At 35.6% G+C, this 12,972-nt stretch overlaps 1 protein-coding gene across 4 annotated transcripts in view; it reads left to right on the top strand.

Moving 5' to 3' along the window:
• The window catches only part of inpp4b (inositol polyphosphate-4-phosphatase type II B), a 333,119-nt gene that overhangs the window by 272,660 nt on the left and 47,487 nt on the right, over positions 1-12,972 (top strand). For all 4 annotated transcript variants that reach the window (XM_056456463.1, XM_056456462.1, XM_056456465.1 and 1 more), the window contains one exon: positions 2,253-2,391. In XM_056456463.1, coding sequence (XP_056312438.1) covers positions 2,253-2,391 — 139 coding nt within the window. The remainder of the gene's footprint in view (positions 1-2,252; positions 2,392-12,972) is intronic.

Below are 12,972 nucleotides of genomic sequence, written 5' to 3'. Positions count from 1 at the left end.
TAATTGCCTTCAAGTGTGTGCGTGTGTGTGCATGTGTGTGTGTGTGTCTTAACCATGGCTAACAGGAGAGGATTAGAGGCCAAGATAAGACAAGCATCTCTAATCAATGGCAAAATAACTTGTGTGCCCTTGAGCGCCGCTCACAAGACGGAAATCCTGCAGTTTGCTCGACTTTAGGATCTCCATGTTTTTCCTACTCTTTGAATTTTCCCAATCTTCATTGCAGCTTTTCTGTCAGTATCTTTTAAATTCTTATTGCTTTTCTTTTTGCAAACATTAGAAATGATGCTTTGGTAAATTAGTATTAAACAGTCGTAATAACTACAGCAAGTGTTTAAACATTATAATATTTCCTTACGGTACAATGAGCTTTCTCATTATTGGATATTATTATTGTTTTTTAGCCTTTTTCCTTCCTGCTTCAGATTTAAAGTCATGAGGAAACCGTCTCTTCTGGTGCTTTTGATATTTTCGAGAAAAATAAATATTTCTTTTTTTGTGAAATAGCATCGTATGAAACCCATCTACTTCTGTCAGTCTGAGTGTCTGTAGTGTTTGTGACTCTTCTACATTGTTTTTAATGAGACCAGAATCAGCAAGCTGACTTAATAAGCATGTCCAATTTCAATTATGATCTATATACATTCTGTTTAACTCGTCTAGATCTTAATTTAAGATTAAAGATAGGACGTTTCTGCAATAAGGACCCAGAAGCAAAGAACAAGTGGGTAGAGATGTGTCATCTTTTGGTTGTATGGACAAGTTTTGAAAATCCATATACTGTACATACTATTACTGTTATAGGTGTAAATTATTATTATTATTGTATATTCATTTTTAAGTGGGGTGACGTTAACGTGCTGTGTTAAAACGAGACTCTTATCAAGCGATAAAATAATTATCGCCGTTAATCTAGTCTCAAAGTTGGGTTGGGAGCTGGGTCTATTCTACACAAACTATGATGACTTTCACCTTGATATCTAGCGCGAATGTATACCTGACCGGTAAGCCGTCTAACAAACAAATGCCCTTCTGAATCAAATCAGCAGGATGCCTGACTTTAACTGCATTTCTGCAGTTTCACTTTAACTCGAACATTTCATTCATGCCCCGTGACAAACTGGGGTTATTAGATGCAAATAAGGAGTAAGGACTGGTGAGAGTGTTATGGAATTTAATTACGCACGGTCAATGAAAAGAAAAAAAAAATTCTGCATTTCGCGATGTGTGTGTGTGTTTGTTTGTGTGTGTGGTCCTTTACTGACAGCCGCGTGTGTGGATCTTGTCGGAAAATATGGCGAAAAGTCCTACATGATGGTAATAGTTTGATTACGGTGTTAACTTCAATAATGCCACTAATATCTGCATACTCCACATGTCTTAATTCCATTTCTGTTTAGTTCAGTTATGACTTTAGTTGGATTAAGGTGATCAAAAATCGCTGTTTGGAGCTTATGTAGGCCTACAGTTCAACATTCACGTTTAGCTCAATAAACAGTTAGTAAACACAAGAACATCTTATTGAACATCATTCATTTTCATCACCAATTATCATAGTAGAACAGTTTCTCGAGCAGTTTGTGATGCATTTTGGAAATAGGAGATGAGCCCCTGGTCTAATGCGCCACCTGGCTCAAGAAACCCATTCTCAAAGACTTATTATTTGGGTAGCACACAAATTTTGAATTCCTTCGGCAGAATTTAATTGAGCCGTTTTAATCTAGATTAATCTAGAGTAATTCCAAGATTACAGTGATATTAAGATTAAGATATATATATAATACTGCATTTGCAGTATGGAAAAATTAAACAACATGCTTATTCTGACCTGTAAAATAATATATAAATATACATTTATTTTAAATTATTTTAAAATGGGTAAAAGCTAGTGCTTTGAAGAATAGTGGCAAAGTAAAAATATTAATAATGACGATTAAGTAGTATTTTGGGTCTTTGATCTTTAAATAGAATAATTCAGTATGTCAGTATATTATTGTTGTTCTAAATAAGCCTGAACTGTTGTTACACTGAATGGCATGTTAATGGGCATCGTCTGTAAATCATGATCCTCAGAAAAATTTGGGAGTGATTTGGGATTATTGGCAGTGATTATTTGGGAGTGACTAGTACATCAAATTGGAGTAAATCTCCTCAATTATTCTTTCATGTTTGTTCAGACCTGCTGAGTTTTTCAGATGTGTGTGTTCTGTGTGTTAGTGTTGTTTTAGTAACTTTTGTTTTGGCTCCTCTAGGACAGGGTCTGGGCCAGTGTGGCGAAGAGCTTGAACTCTGTCATTGCCATGGTGGAAAAACTACAGGAGCAGGACAACAACAACCAAGAGTCGACACCCTGTCAAACACTCGCAGACGTCATCACCTCACACAGTCCCGGTACGCCACAAACAACCCACATCAAAGCACACTGAGGCTCAACACTGGGGGGTTGATTAACCTTTTATAGTGCAAAAAACCATATATGATGACTTCATTGACATTAATTACAATATTTAAAAAATTTTCATAAAAGTTAAAATAACTCCCAGTAATACTCCAGGGGTTTTCCAAAGAGTATTTCAATGAGTGCTCTATAAAGAGTTAAAACAAACAAGCCTAGAGCACCATCTGCTTGCTGTTCACAACTAGCCTAGAGCACCATCTGCTGTTCAAAACTAGCCTAGAGCAACATCTGCTGTTCAAAACTAGCCTAGAGCAACATCTGCTGTTTAAAACTAGCCTAGAGCACCATCTGCTGTTCAAAACTAGTCTAAAGCACCATCTGCTGTTCAAAACTAGTCTAGAGCACCATCTGCTGTTCAAAACTAGTCTAGAGCACCATCTGCTGTTCAAAACTAGTCTAGAGCACCATCTGCTGTTCAAAACTAGTCTAGAGCACCATCTGCTGTTCAAAACTAGTCTAGAGCAACATCTGCTGTTCAAAACTAGCCTAGAGCAACATCTGCTGTTCAAAACTAGCCTAGAGCAACATCTGCTGTTCAAAACTAGCCTAGAGCACTATCTGCTGTTCAAAACTAGCCTAGAGCGACATCTGCTGTTCAAAACTAGCCTAGAGCACCATCTGCTGTTCAAAACTAGTCTAAAGCACCATCTGCTGTTCAAAACTAGTCTAGAGCACCATCTGCTGTTCAAAACTAGTCTAGAGCACCATCTGCTGTTCAAAACTAGTCTAGAGCACCATCTGCTGTTCAAAACTAGCCTAGAGCACCATCTGCAATTCAAAACTAGCCTAGAGCAACATCTGCTGTTCAAAACTAGCCTAGAGTACCATCTGCAATTCAAAACTAGTCTAGAGCAACATCTGCTGTTCAAAACTAGCCTAGAGCACCATCTGCAATTCAAAACTAGCCTAGAGCAACATCTGCAATTAAAAACTACTCTAGATCACCACTTAGAGCACCGTCTGCTGTTCAAAACTAGCCTAAAGCAAAATCTGCTGTTCAAAACTAGTCTAGAGCGCTGTCTGCTGATCAAAACTAGCCTAGAGCGCCATCTGCTATTCAAAACTACTTTAGATTACCGCCTAGAGCACCATCTGCTGTTCCAAACTAGCCTAGAGCAACATCTGCTGTTCAAAGGAAGCCTAGAGTGCCGTGTTTTGTTCAAAACTAGTCTAAATCACAGTCTAGGGCAGTGTCTGCTGTTCAAAACTAGTCTAAAAAACAGTCTAGAGTGCCATCTGCTGTTCAAAGCTAGCCTAGAGCACCGTTAGCTGTTAAAAAGTACTCTAGAACGCCGTCTGCTCTTCAAAGCTACCCTAGCGCACCGCTGGCTGCTAAAAACTAGTCTATAGTGTCATGTTCTGTTCAAAAATAAACAGAATCGATTAATAAGAGAATAGCGATGCATCTTTTTTGTTTTGGTTCATTTAGTCACAGCCTAGAGCGCTGTGAACATGACAGTCGGCCTCGAATCTGAACCACAACGATCAGTCAGAGATTGGCTGAATGAGGTGGTCTTGACTGGACTGAAAACAAACATTAGAGTGATTTTGTTCAAATAAGACTGTAAACCAATTCAGCAAACCAAGCAGCATCATAATTCATAACAGATATATAAAAATGCTATAAAAGGATATGCTAATGCCCTATAAAAGCAGCTGATGCTTTAATAAAAGCAGTGTCTGATTCTGTGAGAACATCAGTCATCAAGCTGAAATCCAAAGAGCGCTTCTTCATCTTAAAGTATTGTGTGATTGCACAATCCTCTATTCTTATTCTAACTGTATTGGTAATCCGATATGTCATGTAAAATATAAGAAAATATTCAATTAAATGTAAAAGCTGCAGTGTAAATGATGGCTGCATTTGTTTTGTGTGTGTGTGTGTGTGTGTGTGTGTGTGTGTGTGTGTGTGTGTGTGTGTGTGTGTGTGTCACAGCAGCTACAGATAAAGCCACAATAAGCCTGCAGATCACACTTGTCAGTCTTGATTGATGATGCAGAGGAACGTTAACAGATTCACCAATGAGACGACAGTTTTACTCACTTTAAAATGCTGCGTTGTCACAGTAAACCGAACCAAGAAGAAAGTGCAACAAATAGCGAATAAAGCAAATTAATGCCTCATTTCTGAACAAAACACTAACTATAAATGCCCAGATTATTAATCAAAAGCTGTAATGACCCATTAAATGCTAAGTTAAATGCTAAAATAATAAATCAGATACAGCAGATGGCTGCTTGAATGATTCATTCATTGCTTAAAGGAGATATCAAGAAAAAGAAAAGCATAACGTGTGTCATTTCATTGTCGTGCTTTGGAATGAATGAGCTATGAAGTGATTATGATCAATAATATTCTTACACACAGTGCTGTTATCTTTAGAATTTTGTAATATAAACATAATTCATTATGAAAGCATTTAATGCATTTTAAAAAGAATTGATCAAAATTCTAGGGATAATATGATCTGATGACTGAAGAAATGATATTGAAAATACAGCTTTGCATAACAGGAATATATTTCATTTTACAATATATTATAATTAAAACAGTTATTCTAAATTGTATAGTTTTTTATTGTATTTGAGGGCAGCATGGTGGCTCATTGGTCACCTCACTGTAAGAAGGTCCCTGGTTCGAGTCCCGGCTGGGCCACTTGGCATTTCTTTGTGGAGTTTGCATGTTCTGCCCGTGTTGGCGTGGGTTTCATCCGGGTGCTCCGGTTTCCCCCAAAGTCCAAACACATGCGCTATAGGTAAATTGGATGAACTAAATTAGCCTCAGTGTATGAGTGTGAATGTGAGTGTGTATGGGTGTTTCTCAGTACTGGGTTGCGGCTGGAAGGGCATCCGCTACGTAAAACATATGCTGGAATAGTTGGCGGTTCATTCCGCTGTGGCGACCCCTGATAAATAAAGGACTAAGCTGACGGAAAAGGAATGAATATTTTTATAAACTATTTGATCAAATAAATAGATTACAAAGGATCAGAAGAGACCACTTCAAACTTTCGACAGGCATTGGACACCATGAACGCGTGTCTTTAATAATTTAAACCACATTTCTAATATACTGTAACACTGTTTTCATTGCAACACCTTCAGAAGATATAATGCATTAAAATACATGTTGAAAACTAACATGTAACATACAATCCGCATATATAATGTATTTAAACTGTAGTTGCAGCTGTTTAAAAAAAATCATACATTATGAATAACTACAGTTGAGTCCCCCCCACTCCCTCCCCGTGCATATTTTCTTCCCCAAATTTTGTTTAACGGAGAGGGAAAAAAAATTCAACACATTTCTATACATAGCAGTTTTAATAACTCATTTCTGATAATCGTGGGTGTATTTAGTGATTTGGGGGCCGTAAGCAATTCCAGACATGGGTCCCAAAAATGCACCATTTGTACTTGCATTTATTTTTATTGATTTTATTTCTTGCAGTTTTTTTTCTTATATCACTCAATCTCTTTTTCTACATTTTATCTTAATGCAAAATAATAATAACATGTAAAGCATCTTCTAAAACCTTTTAAATGATTTGTTTTCTAAAAAAGATTTCACAATTGAAAATGATCAATAAACTATTTTGTATTTAAAACCTGGGGGACACATTTGCTGTAATGTAGTAATTATGTCAAACTTAAATTTTTTTAGACCCTCATCATACCGATTATGATGTTGTATATAATTTAGAGGTACAATTTATACTCTTAGAGTGTCCTCCGTTTTCCTGGGGCCCTAAGCAGCCACTTACCTTGCATATTGGTTACCGGTAAATCCACCCCATGATAATTACTGATTTCTTTTATCTTTGCCATGATGACAGCACATACTATTTGACTAGATATTTTTCAAGATGCTAGTATTCAGCTTAAAGTGACATTTAAAGGCTTAACTAGGTTAATTAGGCAAGTTAGGGTAATTAGGCAAGACATTGTATAATGATGGTTTGTTCTGTAGACTATCGAAAATATATAGATATTCCTTAAGGGGGCTAATAATAATAATAATAATAATAATAATAATAATAATAATAATAATAATAATAATAATAATAATAATATAATTATAATTTAAAAAATTAAAAACTGCTTTTATTCTTGCTGAAATAAAACAAATAAGACTTACTCCAGAAGAAAAAGTATTATCAGACATACTGTAAAAAATAATTAAAAAAAACAATTTGTATTCAGCTGTGAATGTCACAAACATGTGAAGATACATTGCCTTTTTCCTCATAATATTTCACATTCATTGCCAACTTTAGGAGTTCTAGATACGCTTCTGATGGCAAAAAAATCCACTTTTGATTCTCCGTGAGACTTTTTTCCACAGGCTGTGCATTTTCTTCACACTTTAATAACCACCCACTCCTCTTTCTTTTTTTTTTTTCAAGCATATATGTCAGATCTGTCAGTTGAGAGATGAATATTAGCAGCATCCACAGATCTCCTGTCAGACAGGAAGAGTTAAAGGTAACTTCTGACACTCGGTGCTTTTAAAGTGTGGAGAGGAAAAAAATACAAGATATGACAAGCAGAGAAACTGTACAAATCTTGTTTTAACAGAGCCAATGCTGCCACCACGTGGACTCTAGCTGCATTACATAACTCTTATGTCATTTCAAATGAAACAGCAGTCATGCTTTTGTGATTCTGAACTCTTATTAAAGCGAATTCCTGACATTTTGCAGATTTAACCCTTATGTATTGTTCAAAATGACTACACTTTCATTATGTTGTTGTTGTTTTTTTTGCCTTATTGACCTCCATTAAAACCACATTTATTAATTGCAAAGCCCTGGCAGCATATAATCATGCATTCTTGATTGTTGGTGGCTTTTCCTGTTGGGAAGGGGTCAAAAGTGTCATTTTTACTGTCGATCATCAATTGGCAGCATTAACCCTTTACATAGCCCTGGCTTTTATATGGAGTTCTATAGAGTATAATATCAGATTATAGCGTGTGCGCATCAATACACTTTCTTTGTTTACGATGTTCTGAGAGCTGAGCTGCTTATTTTGATTTTCTCAGATATATGAAGATGTATATGAAGATGTACACACACGCGCACACACACACACACACACACACACACACTATACTTCATATAACTCCTTATAAAAGTCAGAAACTACGCTTTTTTTCGCACTGTAACTTATGATTAATAGTAGAAATGACACATTTGACCTCTTTCCAACAGGGAAAACCAGCAACAATCAAGAATGCATGATTAAAAGGGAACAATCTGACATTGCTATAGTTATAAAAATATTGCAATATGAAAACAATTTCACCAGATGACTTAATGTCTCTATTTGGAAATATTTTATGATGTTAGATCGATTGGGATGATTCTGCAGTGGGCGTGCATCTCCATAAAATCTAATAAACACTCTGAAAGAAATTCGGGGACCCCTGACACATTTTCGTTGTGGTCTGTGCTGTTTGCAGTGCATTTCTGTATTTGCATTTCTGTATTTGTGAGTATTTTCATGCATAACAATGCATAACAAAACATAATTAAAAAAAGATGCAATTAAAATAAAGTGTTTTATCATGTTCAGAGTCTAAAAGTATTAAAGTACAGAAACTAAATATAATTTAATAAAATAATCGTAGTTAAGGTCACAAATGGTACAATTTCTCATACCTGAATGCTTTTACAGTCGTTATACAGTTACAGGCGTTAAAAACACATGCAAATGATAAATTTTAATGCAAACTCAACATTGCATATCCTGTGAAGTGACTATTGTGAATGATATCAATGCTGAAACGATGTATTGTGCAGCCCTAGTATACGGTGTTATGGCTTTGCAGTCCCAAAATGTCATATAATCGTATCGTATCCTGTCGTATAATGGAAGTCAATGGGGCAAAAACAGCCACCAATGCAACAAAATGGTTGTAACTTTGCCCGCAGTGTATTTTTGAGTTTTCAAAGCATTTTCCCAGAACATGTGTAACAATAAGACTTGTCACCAAAAATCCTTCCATTTGCTGAAACACAGAGAAAATTGTGGCCCAGTTAAGCCTCCAAATCACCTCAAAGTGGATGAAAACATCCTCAACAGCACACAAGAGTTAAATATCACAAGATTGTAAATGTAAGCTAAACCTTCAGGTCAGGTTAAAACAACTGATTCTTTATGATTCCAAACATTTCAAAAGTCTTTTGTGTCTCCAGAATGTGTCTGTAAAGTTTCAGCTCAAAACACCCATCAGATTATTTATTTTTGTCTTTCACAGGGTATCTGCGGGGTCTTAAAAAGTATTAAAAGTTGATAAATTAATTATGAAAAAAATAATGCCCTTAAAAGGTATTAAAAAGTCTTAACGTGATCAGCACGAAATGCGGATCCTCCAATGCCGTTCGTACCTGTAACACACGCATGAAACGACACACCCACATACCAACAAACGCACACACATATCCAAAATACGTTCTGCAAGCGAACGTAACAAATGTCCACAAACCGGGATTGAAGCGTCTTCTTTTATAATTGTTCTGACACGCGGCTGTGCTGATAAAAACGTTAAAATCGCTGTAATTGATAACAAACCTGCACTGTTTAAGACATGTTTTAAGCTTGTAAACTCATTCTTTATCAAATTTGATGATAATTGATGATCACAGAGAGCTGAACAGATCTTTTAATCCTAGCTGCTTTGCGCACCTTCTATCTTGATGATATGATTATACGCGTTACTACTGAGACATGTTAATTCCGCACTCCTACGTTACGTTGTGGTCGGCCTCAAAACGGGAGGGATTTGCATCCTATTTTAACGTCAGGAAACTTACTGTCTTTATATCACCTCAGTATGACTGTGGACACACTATACCTATACACAGTTCTGTCCAAACAGCTTACAAATAAGGATTTTCATCATAGGTGCCCTTTAAGTGCAGTATTCACATTCTGTGCAACAATGTCAACATCACATGCAACGTATCGTAATAATTGTCATTGAACGCTTCACATGGCTCGATGAATTAATCTTCATTCAAAGGCATGATGTCCGACCAGTTCAGTTAGATGTCTGGTGTCATGCACAGCAACAAAATCAAAATATATAAACATAAGCACAATGATTCAGATCAACAGTGCGAATACACCCTGTGTGGGAACCAGGACAATCAGCTTGACTTTTAATTGAGACGAGGCCATTAAAAAGAAGTCACTCAACGCGAATAAGCATAATACTGCCAAATATTTGATGACTAACGCAGAACATATTCACACACGGCTTGTTCGCATGAAGAGAAAAGGTAGATCTAGACTGTAGATTATACAGGTTACGTAGCGCTTTTCTCATGTCTTAAATAACAAATGATTTATTTCAACGAAGCTCAATGATAAATGATGAAAAACAAGCTGGTGCCGGTGAAATTCAACAAACCACTAAATTTGACACCTTAAGCTGGGGTTATGAGGAGATTAGCAGCTGTCAGAACATGCCAGCAGGCTTTCTTATATACCCTATACAATGTGATGGAATAAAATGTGCTTAATGTGTGTTTATGGATTTTGTTTTGAAGTTATGCAGTATTATGCGTTTATTTGATCTCAATTCCTAACTGAATTGTATTGAATTATTTGTGCAGTCAGTGACTGTATAATAACATTCACTGTGAAAATGCTGGGTTCCACACAATCGATTTGTGTTGAGACAACACTTATTAGTTTTTTTCACAAATTTAAGTTGATTGAACAGGAAACAAGCGTCACGGTGGCGCAGTGAGTAGCACGATCGCCTCACAGCAAGAAGGTCCCTGGTTCGAGCCTCGGCTGGATCAGTTAGCATTTCTGTGTGGAGTTTGCTTGTTCTCCCCGTGTTGGTGTGGGTTTCCTCCGGGTGCTCCGGTTTCCCCCACAGTCCAAAGACATGTGGTACAGGTGAATTGGGTAGTAGGGCTGCACAATTCTGGCTAAAATGTGAGTCACGTTTTTATTTTTTTTTGCTTAAAATCAAGATCACGAATTTATCAAGATTCTGTGGATGTAATATAAAGGTTAATATTAGTAGGCTATTATTATTGTTAATTTTCAAACATATGGTAAAACAACACTAATAATATTAGGCCGATGTGTAGGTCTACTAAAATGCTAAATTTTGTACAGTCATTATGGTGGACTTGAACAGACTTTCAATATGTCCTGTTTGTTAATTCACAGTAAAATGATGACATCAGAATATAACTATTCATAATTATAGAGTTGATTTATTATGTTCAAGACATATGCCTTTCATTTGTCATTGACGACATTATTAGTCCATTTGTTTTCACTGGTAAAATAAGACAATTGTCATTATCAGACTCCTTCTTGCATTGTATTCAACATTATATAGGCTAGGGTAGTTATACTGACACAGTAACCATTTATTTTCATGCACAACACTGTGTGTTAGCTATGAAAGAAAAACATATCAGATGCTTGTCGTAATCATAACTAAATGGGTAATGATCTTTTAAATGATATGCATGGCGGTTTCACTTTCACATGCAAATTATTCTTTCAGGTCGGCTCTCAAACGATCGCTCTGTGCAACAAACTGAATATTATTTACAACTTCATTACCTGTTATCCACAGCCTATGCAGGTTCTGTTCCCTAAAGTCATTGGCGTGCACGTATGCGTTCTCTGTAGTAAACAAACAGCTAGCGGTCAGCTCAGATGTGATTTCGCGGCCGTGAATACATCATTACATGAAGACAGAAATGACATTTTTGGGTTAATTATACCTTATAAATACAGTATGTGACACTTTTAACGCCATTGGAAGGTGTCCATGTTGCTGTGAAGACATGTGCCTTTAAGCCTCACTCCGGACCTTGGAAATAGAATTGCCTGAATCATAGAAAAGCTGAATTAAGGTCGTGTGTAGGGTCAAATCGAGATCGTAATCTTTTTTCGATTAATCATACAGTCCTATTGGGTAGGCTAAATTTTCCGCAGTATATATGTGTGAATGAGTGTGTATGGATGTTTCCCAGTGATGGGTTGCAGCTGGAAAAGCATCCGCTGCATAAAACATATGCTGGATAAGGTGGCGGTTCATTCTGTTGTGGCGACCCCAGATTAATAAAGGGCTAAGCCGAGAACAAAATGAATAAATGAATGAACGTTAAACAATGAAGTTGTTGCAGAAAACCTCAATAATTGTGTTGTTTCAGCTCATTTAAAATAAGTCATTTGAACAAACAGTAACATATGAACTAAGTGTTCACATTCATACTGTAAGTGTTTTTAACTAAGTGAGACTTAAAAAACATCAGTTGAGCAGAATATTTTAGAAATGTGTGGAAGGTTAATTGTTTGTTCAGTCACTTCATTGAAAAATGTGATTTCAGTCATGAACCTGAATCGTTAATTAAGTTTAATCATTAATTGAGTTTATTAGCGAGTAAACGTTAATGATTCAATCTGAAACAAAGCATGTGAGTCATTGAATCATTCAGTGTAATTTGTGACTTCATGCAGCGCCCACAGATCAGATGGTGGCTTTATTATGCTATTGTTAATTGGTTTGAATAGGTTTTCTGCATGTGTGTATTTCTATACATTGACAATATGCAGCTGTGTTTCAAAAATCCTCTTTATGTAATAACCCAAGCATCATATTTACTGATTGTTTTATTATGCTGTAATTGTTGATTACTGATCATGCCATTTCATCTGTCTTGACTGAATAGATGAAGTATCAGACTTGACAGCTCGGTTTTCAATTCAGTCTTAAATTCAACTCATCTACAAGCATTGATTCAGTCAGAAACGATGAATTTGTAACCCTGGAACACAAAACCAGTCTTGTATTGAATGAGTATATTTTTAGCCATAGACAAAAAAAAAAAAGATTGATTTTCCTCTTGTGACAAAAATCATTAGAATATTAAGTAAGGATCGTGTTCCTGGAAAATATTTGGTAAATTTACTACTGTAAAATGTATTAAAACTCAGTTGCGTATTAGTAATATGAATTGCTGAGAGCTTAATCATTAGAGGTGATTTGTTTAATGTTCTGATTTTAGTTTTTAGATTCTACATTTTCAAATACTCGAATATTAGAGCTTATTTTTTCATCTTTCATATGATGTGTAACTATGATTTTAAATGGACACTTATACAGTTGAAGTCAGAATTATTAGCCCCCCTGAATTATTAGCCCCCCTGTTTATTTTTTCCCAATTTCTGTTTAACAGAGAGAAGATGTTTTCAACACATTTCTAAACATAATAGTTTTAATAACTAAACATAATAGTTTTAATAACTAAACATAATAGTTTTAATAACTAAACATAATAGTTTTAATAACTAAACATAATAGTTTTAATAACTAAACATAATAGTTTTAATAACTAAACATAATAGTTTTAATAACTAAACATAATAGTTTTAATAACTCATTTTTAATAAGCTGATTTATTTTATCTTTGTCATGATGACAGTAAATAATATTTGACTAGATATTTTTCAAGACACTTCTATACAGC

Source organism: Danio aesculapii, chromosome 1 (genome assembly GCF_903798145.1).
Source record: "Danio aesculapii chromosome 1, fDanAes4.1, whole genome shotgun sequence".
Classification (NCBI taxonomy): Eukaryota; Metazoa; Chordata; class Actinopteri; order Cypriniformes; family Danionidae; genus Danio; species Danio aesculapii.
This window is presented reverse-complemented; position numbering and strand designations above follow the sequence as displayed.